Consider the following 18,990-nt stretch of genomic DNA (forward strand, 5'->3'; position numbering starts at 1 on the left):
TTTAATTTTTGGAAACAGGGTCTCTTAAGCCAGCGCGGCTGGCTTTGAACCTGCGTGATCCTCCTGTCTCCGCCTCCCAAGCGCGGGGATTACAAGCGTGCGCCACCATGCCCGGCGTCAGCAGCAATTTTTAATTTTGCAAAAGGAATAATATTAAAGACAATGGATATCTTATTTGACCACATACCTTAAAAACTATCATAGTACATTCCTGTTGCTGAACTCTAGCACTTTTTTTTGGGAAATATACAAATGGTAGGCTTATTAGAAACCTCCACCCTGTTAATAATCCATCTTTATCACATATGCAAACAAACATACCACAGACACTCTGCGACTTACCACAAACATTCTGTAACTTCCTTTAACTCTCTTGATTTTTTTTTATCCTGGTCCTTTCTTTCCCATTTGGGACAATCTTAGGATAAAACTTACAAATAAACAAACATTCCACCAACACTTTATAACTTGTTTTTTCAGTCTCACAAAATTTTCTTTCTCTGTATTTACCAACATATAGACTCTCTACATCTGTCTTTTGTTGTTATATATAAGTAAACCCAAATAAAGCATATCATTTAATGTTGTTCATATATCAGCAATTAAAAAAAACATTTAAAAGACTTAGGAGTTATTTTAAACCTTATGTAGTTAAGAGCATTTTAAAGCATTGCATTTTGCATTTTAAGCATTGTGTTCCCCATGAAGATTATTTTCTCCTATGAATAAATAGCCTTGTGGGACACAGGCAAGACCTAATGTAGGGGGGAGATACTGACTGAGTGATGGGTTTATTGTTTCAGATCCCACTTGGTCTCTGGGTAGGAGAGAATTTGTAAGACATTACAAATTTCTTTGGCCTTGGGGTGCTGTCAGATCCAGATACAAAATAGAAGAGACAAAGTGAGCAGAGGACTAAGCCCTGTATTAAAAAATCAATATTTTGCCTATCACCTCAAGAGCTACCTAGGCTTTCTCCAGCTGGTCAAAGGGCTGATCAGAGGGGCCTTGTCAAACCTTGGGCATCTTTAGTCCTCAGTCTTTGAGGGCAGCCACAAAGGGAGCAGACGACCTCACTTCCCTTCAGAGGTGAGGGCAGCATGCTTTTTAGAGGTGGCACAGCCCAGATGCAGATGGACTCTTTGGGCAGTCCTTGACACGACACCCAGGCACCTTTGCCATACCGGCAGGTATAAGGCCTTTAGCTCCTTCACTCTCTGTATAAGAAGTCTTTGGTATCTCTGAGGGGGCAAAGACTTACTACCCAATGCAGGGCTATTAAACGGGCCTGTCCCTGTATCTGCATTTGTCTCCTTATTTCTGTTGTTGAGACATCCTAAAGGTCAAACTTAAAAGCTGATTAATGGGAGCCTTTATCCCAGAGATACAATAGGATATGTATCTCATTTTTGTTAGATCAAATATAAAAGGCAGGTCTTGAATTCCTTTCATATATCTATCAGGGTTTTTCTGCTCATGTACGCTGGCCTTGCTCTGGTAGTCCATTGACCCAATTTTATACTGGACTACATTGGTAACTAGTTGTGAGAGTTTGATCCATTATTAATCTCACATCTCTCCAGGAAAGATCAAAGGTCTGAGTAAGTTCCTGAAATTTTCCAATATATTTATCTGGATCATCTGAAAATTTTCCTAGATCAGCCTTAACCTGTCTCATATCTTGGAGGGAAAAGGGGACCTGCACCCGAATAGCTCCTCCAAATTCACCCCCAGCAGGTATAGCTTGGAGGGGGTAAAGGGATGCCTGTGTGTGCCCTGAGCATCCAATTTGACAAGATTCAGGCCTTTTCTGATCTAGGGACCCTGAGTAGGGTGGACAGGGTGGTGCTAAAGGAACATTGGGTATATCTTTCTCCTTTTCTGGAGTTTCTGGGGGTGCTACTGGCGTTTGAGTTGTTCCAACCAGTGTATTTACACACTGGTAATCTTTCCTTAATGTCAGGAATAGTTGTACATAAAGCAGTTCAGCCCATTTACCCTCCTGCCTGCAAAAGGCATCTAATTGTAAAATGGTATCATAATTTGTACTTCCCTCAGGGGTCCAGCTTTCACCATCTCCCACCTGATAGAGGCCAGGCATGGGTGAAGAAGAAGGCCAAATGCTTCTTCTTCAGTGTCTGGGGATAAGGATCCCCAGTTGCTCCATATGCAATTTACTGGGGGTGCTGCTACGCTTAGAAGATGGGCGATTTCCCATCTGAAAGACAGGGGAAAAAATAACAGCGTCCCATAATTTCTTCCACCATCGCAAAATCCCAGAGCATCCTCTGGGCTCGCATATCGTTTCTTGCATGGCCATAAACGAGTATGCTTTAAGTCTACTGGAATCTACCCATGCTCTACCGGCGTGGCTGGAACTGGCATCTGTCACGACCATCGGACGCTCAGTGCATCCATGGCAGGATGTCAGCAAGCTGGACTCCGCACCCTGACGACTGTCGGCACGTGCCGTGGTGTATGTAGCCCCTAGTGCCTGCCTGTGGGCCCTAAATTACCAAGAGAAATTTAGCTGAATAAGCCCGGTTCCGCCCTAGCTGAATAAGCCTGGAACCTTTGTTAGATGAGGAGAGGGCTCTGGAGGGAACCCTGGCAAGAGTCTGCTACATTTTGCATCCCCAGCTTCAAAACTTTGTTCCTTTTAAAGTAAGCCCCCCCCCAAAAAAAAAAAAAAAAAACCAAAACAAAACAAAACAAAATAAAGTAAGCCCAATGTTAAAGCACATTTTAGGTTACCAAACTTTCCCTTTTTCTATTTCTTTGGAGAGGGATTTCTGATATTATCTGTGAGCTACATTTTTCTTCCAAAAGTACAATGCATCTCTGCTAGGATCGAGTAGAGGCATAACTAGTTATTCCTCAATACAGCCAGGCATGGTGGTGCACGCTTGTAATCCCAGCACTACATGGGTTCCATCCCCAGTACTGAAAAAATAATAATATAAGCTCAGCTGGCTGCACATGCCTGTAATTCTAATACTTGGGAGTCTGAGACCGGAGGATCACAGATTCGAGGATTGTTTCAACAAGTAGTGAGACTCTCATCAACCTAGTGAGACCCTGTTTCAAAATAGAAATTAAAAAATAAAATAGGGCTGGGGGGTGTAGCTGAGAGGTAGAATGACTCTGGGTTCAATTAAAAAAAAAAATAGCCAGGCAATTCGGGCGTGGTGGTGCATACTTGTAATCCCAGCATTTGGGAGGCTGAGACAGGAGGGTCGCAGTTCGCCGGCAGCCTCAGCTACTTAGTGAGGCCCTCTGCAACTCAGTGAGTCCCTGTTTCAAATAAAGAATAAAAAATAGGCTGGGGTGTAGCTCGGAAGTAGAATGCCCCTGGGTTACACCCCCTGTGCCAAAAAAAGAAAAAAAAAAAAAAAAGCAGGCAAGGAGTGTACCAATATTGTCCATCTGGGGGGCCTTGGGCAAGTCTTTTTTATTTTTTGGTACTGTTAAGCTAGGTCACGTTACCTTGGAGCTACACCCCAAGTCTTATTTATTTATTTATTTATTTTTGTGGGTTCAGGTGGAACCCAGGGGCATTTGACCTACAAGCTACACCCCCTGTCCTATTTTTTATTCTTTATTTTGAAACAGGGTCTCACTAAGTTGCAGAGGGCCTCACTAAGTAGCTGAGGCTGTCCACGAACCATGATCCTCCAGTCTCAGCCTCTGGAATGCTGGGATTACAAGCGTGCGCCACCACACCCGGCTCTTATTTTTATTTTGAAATGGAGTCTTGCTAGGTTGATGAGAGTCTCAGTACTTGCTAAGCCTATCCTTGAACCTGTGATTCTCCTGTCTCAGCCTCCCAAATACTGGGATTTACAGGCTTGCCCCTCCATGCTTAATTTAGGCAAGTCTCTTAAGGGTCAGTTCCTTCACCTATAAAATAGGAAGCTAAGATATCAGTCTCCAAAGACCTCTTTCCCAGTCTTTTTTTGACTCCGGATTAGGGCCGGGTGTGGTGGTGCACACTTGTGACCCCCGTGCTTGGGAGGCTGAGAGAGGAGGATCGTGCAGGTTCGAAGCCAGCCTCAGCTACTTAGTGAGGCTCTCAGCAACTTAGTGAGGCCCTGTTTCCAAATAAAATATAAAATGGGTCTGGGAGTATAGCCCGGAGGTAGAAAGCCTCTGGGTTTCACCCCCAGTACCACCAAATTAAATAAATAAATAAATAAATAAATAAATAAATAAATAAATAAATAAATAAAACGGATTAGGGTGCCTCCCAAAGCCAGAGCTGACCAGGTGTACAAAATAGCAGAACCGAGTTACAGCTGGGGAGAAAGAAGTATGCAGGCTGGTGTGGCCCGTCTTCTTGCCTGCCCTCTTTGGCTGTGAATCGCCAGCGTCCACAGGGTGACCATTCTGTTACACTGGGAGCCAAGGACAGGGCCTGGGAGATGGACGGCGGCATGGCCAGGGAGAGCAGGACCCTCAAGCAGCGTGGGGAGGATGGAGCTGGGCCGAGACAGGCGACTCAGAAGGGTGGGGCCCCTAGGGCTGGGCCCCAGGGAGGCAGCCCAGGGAAGGGAAGGTGTTATCCCAGGGAGGGGCGTGGAGCAGCTCTTGGGCCGGATCCGACGGACAGACACACACGGCCAGCCCGGAGTGGAAAGAACAGTTTATGCTGTGCTTTATTAAAATGTGCATCATTCTTTTATTTTAAAATGTGCATCATTGTCTCGTGCTCGGCGCGTGCGACCTCAGCGTGTGGCCCGCGGCTGGCCTTGTCCCGCCCGGCTCCCGCGGAGCCGCAGTGCGCAGGGCCGGTCAGGTGGCGCGGGCCCGGGGACTCCCGCCCATGGCCAGGTAGACGTCGATGGGCACGTGCAGCAGCGTCAGGCAGTGGCAGCCGGGGCAGCGTCGAAGCGGCCTGGGGAAAGCGGCGCGACAGGGGGCGCTGGGGCTCGGCTGGGCGCTGGGATTGGGGGCTATTAGGCGCTGGGGCTGGGCGCCGGGCGCTGGGATTGGGAGCTCTTAGGCGCTGGGGTTCGGCGTTGGGTCTGGGCGCGGGGGTTGGGGCTGGGCCCGGGGCGCTGGGCTGGGCTCTGGACTCTGGGCACTGGACGCTGGGCATGGGGCGCTGGGGCTGGGCTCTGGGGCTGGCGCTGGGATCTGGGCGCTGGGGCTGGGGCTGGGCGCTGGGTACTGGACGCGGGGCGCTGGACTCGGGCTGGCGCTGAGCTCTGGGCTCTGGGGCCGGCGCTGGGATCTGGGCACTGGACGGTGGGCGTGGGGCGCGCGCGCGGGCGCTGGGCGCTGGGGGGCGTGCACGTGGGCCCGGGCGGACGGGAAGGGCGCCGGCTCACCTGACCGGGTTGTGCTCCGTAGCTACCGGCTCCGGGCTGTCCTGGGACTCGGGGGTGGCGGCGAGGCCCGGGGAGTCTCCGGCCTCAATGGGGAATCTCCGACCCTGCGGGGGCTCCTGGGCACTCATGTCCAGGCCCCTGGGCGCTCTGCGCGGGGAGTGGCGGTCAGGCCGCTCCCGGGCCTCCGGGCGCCCCCTGCCCGCGCCCGCCCCCGGGGCCGTCGCTCACCTGCCGGAGGCCGAGGCCGGTCCCAGGCTGGAAGCAGCTGCCGGAGCCCTGGCCGCGGGAGGACGCTCCGGTCCGGGCGGAGCCGGGCAGGTGTCTGCGGCGCGCAGGGGACCCGGCGTCCAGGGGGAGGGCTGCATTGTGACCCGGGGCGCGGCGCGCTGACCTCACAGAGCCTGTTCCTCCCGCCAGGGAACCCCCGCGGCCCCCGGGCGCCCGCACGGAGCGGGAGCCGGCCATGGCGCCCGGAGACCCGGCCGCAGCTCTCGCAGCCGCCCAGCGGGGGCGCAGAGGCGACGGCGGCCCCCTGGGGGCGGCGCCCCTGCGGCCCCTGCACTGCCGGGCGGCGGGGCGGCGCCGACTTAGCCCCCGCTGGGTTTCGGGGTGGTGGCGAGGGCAGGTAGGGCCGCTGCCCATTTTGGCCCAGGGTCACACAGCATTTACATCACAATTGGGCCGGAGTTTTAAAATGTCTGGCCATTTCCCTCACCACCACCTGCGGCTGTGTCCAGGCGAGAATGTTCTAGCGCTGGGGGCGGCTGTTGGATGAAGTCCTTGGGGGGAAAAGAATCAGGCCAAGGGCGATGGTGGAGTAGCGCTGCCTCGCCGAGGCAGCATGAGCTGAGAGGGTGATAGGAAGGAAGGAAGGAAGGAGGCGCTAGACAGCATGGAGGACTTTCTGCTCTCCAATGGGTACCAGCTGGGCAAGACCATTGGGGAAGGTACCTACTCAAAAGTCAAAGAAGCATTTTCCAAAAAACACCAAAGAAAAGTGGCAATTAAAATTATAGACAAGATGGGAGGGCCAGAAGGTGAGCTGGGGCCCCTTTGGAGGGAGGCTGGCGGGGCGGGTGGGTGGCTGCTTCCTCGGGTCTGAAGAATCCGTCCCTCCTGCCCTTTAATGGGAAGCCAAGGAAAGCAAGCCAGATTAAGGCCCTGGGGCAGGTCAGTGGGGAGAGGGGGGTGCTGGGAGCCCAAGAACATCACATCTTTCCAAACTCCAGGTAAAAATGGCACCGCGTGGAGGGTCCTTGGGCTTTTCCTATTCAGGAGGAAACATGGGCTGGCAGAGCCCACAGCCAGGGCTAGCAGAGAGCAGGAGCTGGTGCCAAGGCAGGTAGAGGCGGGAAAGGGGGAGACTGGAAAGAACTGTGGGCCAGAAGGCAGGGCTGGAGGAGCTGGCTTTCCACCTGTGGGCACATCAGGCTTCCTGATCCTCAGTGCTTTTAAACAAAGTCCCTCAAGCAGTTTGCTGTTCATGGTCTCGGACTGCTCATCCCTGAGTTTGGCCCGAAATAGTTTGAATATTATTAATACTAAAGTAATAGAAAATATTCTCTGCTATATCCCAGCCACTGGACACATTTAAGACTATATTAAGCTAAGGAACAAGGCCCATACGTGGTGGGTAGACAGAAGCTGGAGCACAGTCGGGAGTCTGGCCTTTCTCAACTTGACAGCCCACCTCTCCTTTCCTTGATTCCTCAGAGTTTATCCAGAGATTCCTGCCTCGGGAGCTCCAGATCGTCCGTACCCTGGACCACAAGAACATCATCCAGGTGTATGAGATGCTGGAGTCTGCAGACGGGAAAATCTGCCTGGTGATGGAGCTGGCCGAGGGTGGGGATGTCTTTGACTGCGTGCTGAATGGGGGCCCGCTGCCTGAGAGCCGGGCCAAGGCCCTCTTCCGCCAGATGGTCGAGGCTATCCGCTACTGCCATGGCTGTGGCGTGGCCCACCGGGATCTCAAATGTGAGAACGCCTTGTTGCAGGGCTTCAACCTGAAGCTGACTGACTTTGGCTTTGCCAAGGTGTTGCCCAAGTCACGCCGGGAGCTGAGCCAGACCTTCTGTGGCAGCACAGCTTACGCCGCCCCCGAGGTGCTGCAGGGCATTCCCCATGACAGCAAGAAGGGTGACGTCTGGAGCATGGGCGTGGTCCTGTACGTCATGCTCTGCGCCAGCCTACCTTTTGATGACACAGACATCCCCAAGATGCTCTGGCAGCAGCAGAAGGGGGTGTCCTTCCCCACTCATCTGGGCATCTCAACCGAATGCCAGGACCTGCTCAAGCGGCTCCTGGAACCAGACATGACCCTCCGGCCTTCAATTGAAGAAGTTAGTTGGCACCCATGGCTAGCAAGCACTTGATAAAAGCAATGGCAAGTCCTCCCCAATAAAGTAGGGGGAGAAAGCAAATGCAAACCGCTTCTAAAATGGTGATATATTTTGCACTTTAAGTTTACTTATCCTAAAGCTTAACTATACCTCCCTAGACTTACACTTCTCTCTAGAGGGTCTTATTCAGACTTCCCTTTTATAAGGGCTGACAAAGAGATTTTCATACAGATGCTTAACTACAAGGTAATTAGACCCCAAAATCATCCACACACGAGGGAGGAGAGGAGACAAATGACCAGGAGCAACTGGAACCACTGTTGCTGCTACTTCCTTTCCAAATAAAAGCAGAAGCGTCAGGAATGCAGAAATGGCCTCCTGACTTCTTGTCGTGGTGAGAGGCCTTCTGGGGCCCGTCCCTTCCTCATCCCAGAGGCCAAGTGAGTCTGAGATGAGGACAAGGGACTTCCTCAGGGCCCAGGCTATACCCCAGATGCCCCCAGCTCCAAGCAGGAAGCTGCCCTTGCAGTGGGTGCATCCTGCCTGGGCTCCAGGGTGGCCACCATAGGGGACAGAAACAGATCCCCAGACACCTTCTGGCTTCTGTTGAATCTTTTTAATGCTGTTAACGGCAAGTCTGTAAAAGGTTCAGGACAAAGTTCTTTTTTCTTTCCTTTTTAATTACAAAACTAACAGCTGTTAGAATCTTTTTTTTTCTTTTTTTTCCCTTTTTTCTTTTCCCAGCTACAAAATACTCTGGGGAGATGCATTATAATTTAAAATATATAATATTGCACAAACAACCAAAAGGTTAATTAAACTAAAATAATTACAAAGAGAAAAACCCCATCCCGCCAAAAAAGGATTGGGCATTCTCTCCATCCCACCCCACTGAAGGTCTGAAGTAGAAGAGCCCCACTGGGTGTCCCTGACCACAATCCCTCTAACTCCCTGCTAGACACACCAGCTTATGTACAGGAACCACCAGAGCAGCGTCGTGAAGCACCAGGCCTCCAGGACTCCCTGCTGCCCTCTGCCCGAAGAGGCGCAGTTTCGCCAGAGAGGAGGGCTAGCCTCCAGCACGTGGCTCAGGAAGCAGAGGGCTGAGGCGGAGGAGCTGTAAGTACTCGCCTTTGTTCACTGCTTGTACCGCTGGTAGCTGGCTCATGTCCTAAGCTATGGGGGAGCAGAGGTGGGCTGGACAAGGTGTCCTGCCGGCAATGCACGGAAGGGCCTGAAGTGGCCCCCACTCCCTGGGGAAGGGGAGAAATGCAAGAGCGGACCCTTGCAGTGGCACAGCTGGGCTAAGGACTTAGGTGCATCTGACATAAAGAAGCCCTGGGAAGAGTGTGGGGACATCCCAGTGTGAGCTAGAGGAAGGAGGGAGGTGGGTCAGGGTTTGGTCTCTAGGTTCTCAATGCCACGGAACGTTTCCAGGAATGCCGAGGGACAAATTTCCCAGAGGTGGATGCCCCTGGCCCACTGGGATAGGAACCATCACATGCTCACTGCCCACTGGACATGGGCAGAGGGCACGCCTTCTTTGTGCATGGGTGGAGCGCGTGCTGTCTCGGCTTCTTCCAAGAGGCTGATGATGATGGTTCAGCTGCTTTGGATGAGGAGAGGAGCTAGCGCTATTCCTTGGGCTTCCCAGCAGGAGGCCCGGAAACAGCGTGTGCTCAGCAGGGAAACGCAGGCTCTCCGGTGAGCGGGCAGGTGTCCTGCCCTTAGTTCATCCTAAGGTTGGCACGAGTCAGAGTTCCGGGCTTGGATTGATAGAGCCCCTTGCCAGATGTGAGCAGAGGCCTGAAGGGCCAGCAGGGGGCCCCCAGAACCTATGACCAGAGCTCTGGACAGCAGAGGCCAGTGGGGACATTCAGTCAGTGTCATCCAGGGCTGGGCTGAGGCGAATGAGGGCGGTGGGAGGTACCGAGGGGGGAGCTGCTCGCCCTGGCTCCCCTCATTCCCAGTCCTCCCACTCTACATCTTCCAGCTGCAAATGGGAGAGGAAAATGGAGAGCACAAACATACATTTACTCCTCGTGTCAAATCCAACCCAACCTCCCCTGCCGAACAGAGCCACCTGCATTTCTGGATGGCTTCCCTCCACCCCACCTTGGGCCTTACCCTGCCCCAGCGGTGAGGGTGAACCTTTTGACTTTTCTTTTTTTTTCAGTACTGGGGATTGAACCCAGGGACATTCTACCACCAAGCTACAACTCCAGCCCTATTTTTTTTTTTATTATTATTTTGAAACAGGGTCTCACTAAGTTGCGGAGGGTCTAAGTAGCTGAGGCTGGCTGTGAACCTGAGATCCTTCTGTCTCAGCCTCCCGAGTTCTGGGAGTACAGATGTGTAATCCATGCATGACTTTTTTTGTTTTAATGTGTTGGAGATTGAGCCCAGTGGTGTTCTATCTGAGTCTCGTCCCCAGCCCTATTGACTGATTGTGGTTCTGTGGATTGAACTCAGGGGAATTCTGCCTCCAAGCTATACTCCCAGCCTTTCTTTATATTTTAGTTTGAAATAGGGTATCACTAAGTTGCTGAAGATGGCCTCAAAACTGCAATCCTAAACCAGGCATTGTGGCGCACACTTGTAATACCAGCATTCAGGAGGCTGAGACAGGAGGATTGCAGTTCATGGCCAGCCTCAGCTACTTAGTGAGGCCCTTTGCAACCCAGTGAGACCCTGTTTTAAAATGAAGAATAAAAAATAGGGCTGGGGATGTAGCTCAGAGGTAGAATGCCCCTGGGTTCCATCCCCAGCACCAAAACAAACAAATGATTGCAATCCTACTGTCTCAGTGTCCCAAGTACTGGGATTACGAGCGTGCACACCATCACACCTTGCTGGTCCTTTTTATTTTTGTGGTTCTGGGGATTGAGCACAGGAGCATTCTATATTTGAGCTACAACCTCAGCCCTATTTTAGTTTTATTTTGAAACAGAGTCTTGCTAGGTTGATGAGCATATTACTACTTGTTGAAGTTATCCTTGAACCTGCAAACCTCCTGTCTCAACCTCCCAAATACTAGAATTATAGCCATGTGCCACCACATCCAGCTACAAGATCCTGTTTCAAAAACAAACACTAAAGCTGGGCATGGTGGTGCATATTTGTAATCCAAGTACTTGGAAGGCCAAGACAGGAGGATCGCAGGTTCGTGGCCAGCCTCAGATACTTAGTGAGAACTTATTTCAAAATAAAGAATAAAAAAATAGGGTTGGGGGTATAGCTAAAGAGGCACAATGCCACCAGGTTCAATCCCCAGTACCACAAAAAAACCAAAACTGAAGTCAGGCATAGTGGCACATGCCTGTAATCCCAGTTCTTGGAAGGCTGAGACAGGACTACTACAGGTTCGAATCAGCCTCAACAATTTAGGCTCTCAGCAACTTGGTAAAACCCTGTTTCCAAATAAAAAATGAAACAGGCCAGTATGGAAGTACACACTTGTAACCACAGTATTTGGGAGGCTGAGACAGAGGATCACAGATTCGAAGTCAGCTTCAGCAATTTAGTGAGGCCTTTCACAAATCAGTGAGACCCTGTTTCAAAGTAAAGCATAAAAAATAGGGATGGGGGTGTATCTTGGAGGTAGAATGCCCCTGGGTTCCATACCCAATACTGGAAAAAAAAAAAAAAAGCAGGGCTGAGAGTGTAGCTCAGAGGTAGAGTGCCCCTAGGTTCAATCCTCGGTACCCAAAAATCAAAACAGGAATTCTCCCACCATTAGCCCTAGTACTGAGAGAAGCAGTACTTGCTGATGACAGCTGTCGGGGGCCCCAGCAACCTCCTGCAGCCTGCCTCCTCAGCCAGGTGCAGGAGTCTCCTCTGAGGGACAGCTGGGCCCACGTGGTGAGGACGGTCCTCAGACCCCGCCACCCGCTGACCTGTGGGGCAAGGGGCCCACTCACCTCCCCAGAGGCGTCCACTTGGGAAAGAACCATCTGCACTTCTTCTTCAGTCATGTCCAGGTCAAAGTCCTTCTCCCAGTCCTCACTGATGTCTGTGCTTGAGCCTGGAACCACAAGCCCAGGTATGAAGGAAGGGCGAGGCGGGGGGAGGTACTTCAAGAGCTCCGAAGCCTGGCGTGGTGGCTCACACTTGGAATCCCCGAGCGTGGGAGGCTGCAATAGGAGGATCGCACAGGTGCGAAGCCAGCCGCAGCTACTTAGTGAGGCTCTCTGCAACTTAGAGAGACCCTGTTTCCAAATAAAGTATAATAGGTCTGGGAGTATAGCCCAGAGGGTAGAATGCCCCTGGGTTCCATCTTCAGTACCACAAAACAAATAAACAAAAAATAAAAGAGCTTTGGCTGAGAGGGACTGCAATCCTTTACAGGGCTGAGAACTGAGCCAGGCACGTGGAGCAAGTCTGTAATCCCAGTATTCGGGAGGCTGAGACAGGGTCACAGGTTTGCAGGCAGCTCAGCAACTTAGCGAGGCCCTTCGAAACTTAGTGAGATTCTGCTTCAAAATAAAAGAATAAAATAGGGCTGGGGGTGTAGCTTGGAGGCAGAAGGCTGCTGGGTTCAATCCCCAGTACTGCAAAAAAAAAAAAGGAGGGGCTCAGAATACACAAGTCTCTCCAGTGCACTTTCACCGCAACTCAGCAATTTTTGTTGTTGTTGTTGTTGTGTGGTGTGTGTGTGTGTGTGTGTGTGTGTGTGTGTGTGTTTGCAGTACTAGGGATAAAACGCAAGGGTACTCTACCTCCAAGCTACACCCCTATTTTTTTGTGTGTGTGGTACTGGGGGTGGAACCCAGGGGCCTTCTACCTCCGGGCTATACTCCCAGACCTATTTTATACTTTATTTGGAAACAGGGTCTCACTAAGTTGCTGAGAGCCTCACTAAGTAGCTGAGGCTGGCTTTGAACCTGCACAGTCCTCCTGTCTCAGCCTCCCAATCACAGGGATTACAAGCGTGCGCCACCATGCTCGGCTATTTTTTTTTTTTTTTTTAAACAGGGTCTCACTGAGTTGCAAAGGGCTTCACTAAGTAGCTGAGGCTGGCTGCAAACCTGGATCCTCCCATCTCAGCTTCCCAAATGCTGGGATTACAAGTGTGCACCACCACGCCCGGCTTTTGTTGTTGTTTTGTTTTGTTGTGGTACTTGGGTTATTCTACCTCTGAGCTATATCCTCAGTCCTATTTTATTCTTTCTTTTGAAACAGGGTCTCACTAAGCTGCAGAGGGCCTAAGTATCTGAGGCTGGCCACAAACCTGAGATCCTCCTGTCTCAACCTCCCAAATACTGGGATTATAAGTGTGCACCACCACACCCACCTAACAACTTGGCAATCTTGTTTTTAGAAATATAAGAAAAAATCCTGGATTCAGAAAAAAAAAATGTAGCCAAAAGGATGTTCCTTGTAGTTTTGTTATAGTGAAGAAAACTTTGAAACAACCTGAAAGTCCACTGATAGGAAGCGTGCATGGGTGCATGTGTGGCTGTGTGCACGCCACCACACCTGGCTCCGCTTGATGGAAAATTAAAATAAACAGCACATTTACATCATGGGATATGATATAGATTTTAAAGCCTAGGCTGTAGGAGTAGTTTTATATCCAGGAAAAAATAATCTTAGAAAAGAATTAAGTTACTCTGGATGCAGTGGCGTATGCTTGTAATCCCAGTACTTGGTAGGCTGAGACAGGAGGATTGCAAGTTCATGGCCAGCCTCAGCTACCTGAGGCCTTCAGCAACTTAATGAGACCCTGTTTTAAAATAAAGCCTGGTGTGGTGGCGCATGCTTGTAATCCCAGCATTCAAGAGGCTGAGACTGGAGGATTGTGGTTCACTGACAGTCTCAGCTACTTAGTGAGGCCATTCGCAACTCGATGAGGCCTTGTTTCAACAATAATAACTAAAAACTAGGGCTGAGGGTGTAGTTCGGAGGTACAATGCCCCTGGGTTCCATCCGGAATACCACAAAAGAAAAAAAAATAAAATAAAGAAAGAAAAAAGAAAAAATAAAGAAAAATTAAAAAAATAAAAAATAAAGAAAAATAAAGAAAAAAATATTTCACCAACAGTCTCAGCTACTTAGTGAGGCCATTTGCAACTCGATGAGGTCTTGTTTCAATAATAACTAAAAACTAGGGCTGAGGGTGTAGTTCGGAGGTACAATGCCCCTGGGTTCCATCCGCAGTACCACAAAAGAAAAAGAAAAAAGAAAGAAAGAATAAAAAATAGGGTTGGGAGCCAGGTGTGGTAGCACATACTTGTAATCTCAGTACCTGGGAGGCTGAGACAGGAGGATCGCAGGTTCAAGACCAGTGTCAACTACTTAGTGAGGCCCTCTGCAATTTAGTGAGACCCTGTTTCAAAATAAAGACTAAAAAATTGGGCTTGGGGTATAGTTTAGAAGTAGGATGCTCCTGAGTTCAATCCCCAGTATTAAAAAAAAAAGACAGGGAATGGAAAAGCACTGTGGGCTGGGGAGACACCGAGATCTACCAGCAGTGAGCCTCTCCCTCCACTCCTACTCTATCTACACTGACCTGGCTCCGTGCCTGACACACGAGGCACATCCCACCTGAGGGCCTGTGAGTGGTGCTGCCTGTGCTGTGAGCGCTCCTCTTCAGAGATCCACGAGGCCAGCCTCCCCATCCACTCCACACCTTGAGCTCAAATCTCACCTTCTCTACATGGTCTATCCTGACCAGACTAGTATATGTATATGTATATGTATATGTATATGTATATGTATATGTATATGTATATGTATATGTATATATGTATATATATGTGTATATATATACATACATATATTTTTTTCTTTTAATTTTTATTTATTTGCAGTACTGGGGATTAAATCCAGGGGCATTCTACCTCCAAGCAACACCCCAGCCCTGTTTTTAATTCAGGGCTCACTAAGTTGCAGAGGGCCTCACTAAGTAGCTGAGGCTATCTACAAACCTATGATCCTCCTATCTCAGCCTCCCAAGTACTGCAATTACAAGCATGTGCCACCATGCCTGGCTCTTAATATTTTATTTTTTGCGGTACTGGGGATGGAACCCAAGGGGCATTTTACCTCTGAACTACACTCCCAGCCCTACCTTTTGTGTGTGTGTGTGTGGGTCTGGAGATGGAACCCAGGGGCATTTGACCTCTGAGCCACACACCCTGCCCTATTTTTTATTCTTTATTTTGAAACAGGGTCTCACTAAGTTGCAGAGAGCCTCACTAAATAGCTGAGGCTGTCTGCGAACCGCGATCCTCCGGTTTCAGTCTCCCAAATGCTGGGATTACAAGTGTGCGCCACCACGCCAGGCTCCAGCCCTACTTTTTATTCTTTATTTTGAAATAAGGTCTCACTGAGTTGCAAAGGGCTTCATTAAGTAGCTGAGGCTGTCCGTGAACTGTCATCTTCCTGTCTCAGCCTTCCAAATGCTGAGGCTACAAGTGTGTACCACCATGCCTGGCTCTAATTAATATTTTTAATTTTTGATACTGGGGATTGAGGTAGAATACCCAGGGCATTCTACCTCTGAGCTATACCCCAGCCCTTTAATTTTCTTATCTTTTTTTTTGGTACTGAGGATGGAACACAGGGCATTCTATATCCAAGCCACACCCCCAGCCCTATTTTATTTTTATCTGGAAACAAAGTCTCACTACTTGCTGAGTGTCCTTGAACCTATAATACTCCTGTCTCAGCCTCCCAAGTACTGGGATTATTTACAAGTGTCCACCACCATGCCTGGCTTAATTTTTTTTTTTTTTTTTTAGTACTGGGGATGGAACCCAGGGGCATTCAACCTCTGAGCTACACCCCCAGCCCAATTTTTTATTCTTTATTTTGAAACAGGGTCTCACTGGGTTGCGAAGGGCCTCACTAAGTAGCTGAGGCTGGCCATAAACCATGATCCTCCTGTCTCCCGGCTTTGTTTCATTCTTATCACAGTCCTACGAGGTGGAAACTGTAGTACAGATAAGGAAAGCAAAGCACAGAGAAGCTGAGTGAGCCCAGTGTGATGGCGCACGCTAGTAATCCCAGTACCTCAATTGCTGAGGCTAGCTTCGAACCTCCCACAATACTGGGATTACAAGCGTATGTGCCACCCCGCCTGGCTCCTATTTATTTATTTATTTATTTATTTACTTATTTATTTATTTACTTATTTATTTATTTATTTTCGTCCATCGTACTCGGGATTGAACCCAAGGTTACTTTACCACTAATCTACATCCCCAGCTCCTTTTATTTTTTGAGACAGGAGTCTTGCTAAATTGCCCAGACTGGCCTCAAGCTTGCCATCCTCCTGCCTCAGTCCCCCAGGTAGCTGGAGTCATAGGCATGCACCACTGTGACTGGCTCTGTGTTTTCTTATGAAGTCCTAGTGCCCAGACATCTAGATGGCATGCTGTACATATTCATGGGTCCTTTCCCTAAACCAGTGGTTAGCCAACTATGGCCTTTGGATCAAATCTTACAGCCTGTTACTGGAAACAAAATTTTGGAACACAGCCATGTGCATTATTTACATGCTGCTTTTGTGAGGCAGTAGCAGAGTTCAGTAGTTTCAGTGGAGACTGTATGGCCTAGGAAGTCTACTGTATTTAGGATCTGCCCCATGAGACAAAGTTCACCACAACTCCTACTTTTTTTTTTTTTTTTTTTTGTGGGTCTGGGGATGGAACCCAGGGGCATTCGACCTCCAAGCTACACCCCCTGCCCTATGTTTTATTCTTTATTTTGAAACCGGGTCTCACTGAGTTGCAAAGGGCCTCACTAAGTAGCTGAGGCTGTCTGCGAACTGCAATCCTCCAGTCTCAGCGCCCCAAATGCTGGGATTACAAGTGTGCGCCACCACGTCCAGCTAAACAACTCCTACTCTAGGCGATTCCAATGCTTGCTACAGTGTGACACTGCTGCTCTAAACATTCCTTTTGGATATGACTTCTTAGAACCAATATTAAAAACATACATGTGAGCTGGGCGTGGTGGCACATGCTTGTAATCCCAGTACTTGGGAGGCTGAAACAGGAGGACCACAGGTTCAAGTTCAGCATCAATAACCTAGCGAGATCTTATTTCAACATAAAAAATAAAGAGGGATGGGGATGTAGCTCAGAAGTAGAATGCCCCTGGGTCAATCCTCATTGCTGCAAAAAACAAAAATAAAACAACAAAAAACCACATTATACATGGCCAGGCATAGTAGCACATGCTTATAATCCCAGTACTTGGGAGGCTGACACAAGAGAATCACAGGGTCCAGGACAGCCTCAGCTACTTAGTGAGGCCCTCTACAACTTAGTGAGACCTTGTTTCAAATTAAAGAATAAAAACAGGGGTGGGAGCTAGATGTGGTGGCACACACTTGTAATCCAGCATTTGGCTGGGGGTGTAGCTCGGGGATAGAATGCCCCTGGGTTCTATCCCCAGTAACACACACACACACACACACACACACACACACACACACACACACACACACTAAAATAAAGGGCTGGGGGTATAGCTTGGAGGTACAATGTCCCTGGGGTCAAGCCCAGTACCTCAAAATAAATAAATTAAATTAAATAGGGCTGGGTAATAAAAAAAATAGAATAAAATAGCTCAGAGGTAATATGCACTTGAGTTCCATCCCCAGTACCACCAAGAAAAAATAATAATAATAATAAGCAAACTACATAAATAGTTGTCCTGACCCACGTCGCACATAAGATTTCTCAAGCTGCCCTCTGTTCCACAAGACAAGTGACTGTGTTAGGAGCATGGTCTCTGGAGCCAGGCAGACCTGGATTGGAGAACTACTCCTTTACCTACTGTGTAGTCTAGGGAAAGTTACCTGGGCTTTGGTCCATTTATAACGTAAGGGTAAAACCACTGAAGAAGCTTATTAGAGTGCATATTCCCAAGATGCCCTCCCCGGCCCCTTTGAGATTCAGCAGGTCTACACAGTGGCCCGGATTCTGCTTTGGAAACAGGTAAACGGATATGGGTGATTCTGTCGAGACCTGGGCCTGAAGTTTAAGGAACAATGGCACTAGAATTAGGAGTGAGTGTAAGCTGGTCAGGGTGGCACACACCTGTAATCCCGTTCTTGGGAGGCTAAAACAGGAGGATCACAGGTTCAAGACCAGCCTCAGGAACTTAGCAAGACTCTGAGCAGCCTGGCAACGAGGGTGTAGCCTGGCATTTGAATGTCTGAGTTCAAGCCAAAATACCCCTTCCAAAAAAATGCAAGTGTAAAGTGCCAATTACATGGATACATAGTAGGCGCTTAATGGAGCTGTAGTTCTTCTAAAAGCCCTTGTCTCAGAGCTAAGTAACTGTGTGCCCAGTCCCACAGCAAGTCACAGCAGATCTGCAACAAAGACCCTGCACCTGCCTGCCAAGCCTGCGGGACACTTGGTGGCACTGCTCCGCCTGTCTGTCAGTGCAGCTTCCTATGGATCAGAGACCCGACCCTGACTCCTCACCTACGGGCTGCGGCTCTGACCGCGACAGCCTCCCTAAGCTCTACCACTTGAAACTCCCTTCGGGCTTAAAGGCCACGGCAGATCCTTCCAGTGGGTGAAGAGTATAGCCAATGTTTCTGGTGTTTCACACCCATCCTGTGGGATGGCTATCAACAGTGCCAAGTCACGGGTGAGGACTGAGGGCTTCAAGGGCGGAGTGAGATGGGGTCTGGGGCTCCCCACCATCCTCCTCCTCCCACCACCTCGCCGTCACACGGGGTGTACTGAGATCATTGCACTGCGCATGGTACAGCCTGACCTACACAACTCAAGACTTCAAGACGGAGTCTGACCTCAAAGAGCTGTCTCTCACAGCTCGTATTATTGTCTCATTGGCTTTCTGAAGCCCCAAATAAAAAAATGGAGTACAAGCTGGGCGTGGTGGTGCACGCTTGTAATCCCCGCACTTGGGAGGCTGAGACAGGAGGATTGCACAGGTTCGAAGCCAGCCTCAGCTACTTAGTGAGGCTCTCAGCAACTTAGTGAGTCCCTGTTTCAAAATAAAATATAAAATGGGTCTGGGAGTATAGCCTGGAAGTAGAAAGCCTCTGGGTTCCGTCCCCAGTACCACCAAAAAAAAAATAGTACAAACAGCTCCCAAGTCCCACATTCCAGGTGAAGTGGGCCCTTCAACCCAGGAGGGCCATAGGCCACGGGCCTGCCCCAAATTGAGCAGATCACATAGGTCCTGAGACAAACGCAGGAGAGCAACTCTGTAAGGTGAGCTCACCGGGGAGACCCTTTGGCTAGGCCTCCCTAAGAGACCCTGGGCGCCCAGAGACCAAGCCTCGTGTCATCCTGCGACTGGGCATCAGTGGTAAAAGGAGCCACTGT

The 18,990-nt window shown here is 49.6% G+C and overlaps 3 protein-coding genes across 3 annotated transcripts in view; 1 reads left to right on the forward strand and 2 right to left on the reverse strand.

The window, feature by feature from the left end:
• Nucleotides 1-4,791: 4,791 nt before the first annotated feature.
• FAM229A (family with sequence similarity 229 member A) lies at nucleotides 4,792-5,695 on the reverse strand (the record flags this gene model as incomplete). Its single annotated transcript, XM_080690724.1, has 3 exons — nucleotides 4,792-4,894; nucleotides 5,331-5,477; nucleotides 5,559-5,695. 3 exons carry the CDS (start codon nucleotides 5,693-5,695, stop codon nucleotides 4,792-4,794), a joined length of 387 nt encoding a protein of 128 aa, XP_080546850.1.
• A 512-nt stretch (nucleotides 5,696-6,207) lies between these two features.
• TSSK3 (testis specific serine kinase 3) lies at nucleotides 6,208-7,705 on the forward strand (the record flags this gene model as incomplete). The annotated part of the gene is made up of 2 exons (XM_080693491.1): nucleotides 6,208-6,367; nucleotides 7,044-7,705. Exons 1-2 carry the CDS (start codon nucleotides 6,223-6,225, stop codon nucleotides 7,703-7,705), a joined length of 807 nt encoding a protein of 268 aa, XP_080549617.1. The 5' UTR covers nucleotides 6,208-6,222.
• A 1,927-nt stretch (nucleotides 7,706-9,632) lies between these two features.
• BSDC1 (BSD domain containing 1) overlaps nucleotides 9,633-18,990 on the reverse strand; it is a gene marked incomplete at both ends in the record, with an annotated part of 34,524 nt that continues 25,166 nt past the window's right edge. The window contains 2 exons of the mRNA XM_080691375.1: nucleotides 9,633-9,665; nucleotides 11,593-11,696. Of these exons, the coding sequence (XP_080547501.1) occupies nucleotides 9,633-9,665; nucleotides 11,593-11,696 (137 nt within the window). The remainder of the gene's footprint in view (nucleotides 9,666-11,592; nucleotides 11,697-18,990) is intronic.

The sequence above is a fragment of the Muscardinus avellanarius genome (genome assembly GCF_963383645.1).
Source record: "Muscardinus avellanarius genome assembly, chromosome: 3".
Lineage (NCBI taxonomy): Eukaryota > Metazoa > Chordata > Mammalia > Rodentia > Gliridae > Muscardinus > Muscardinus avellanarius.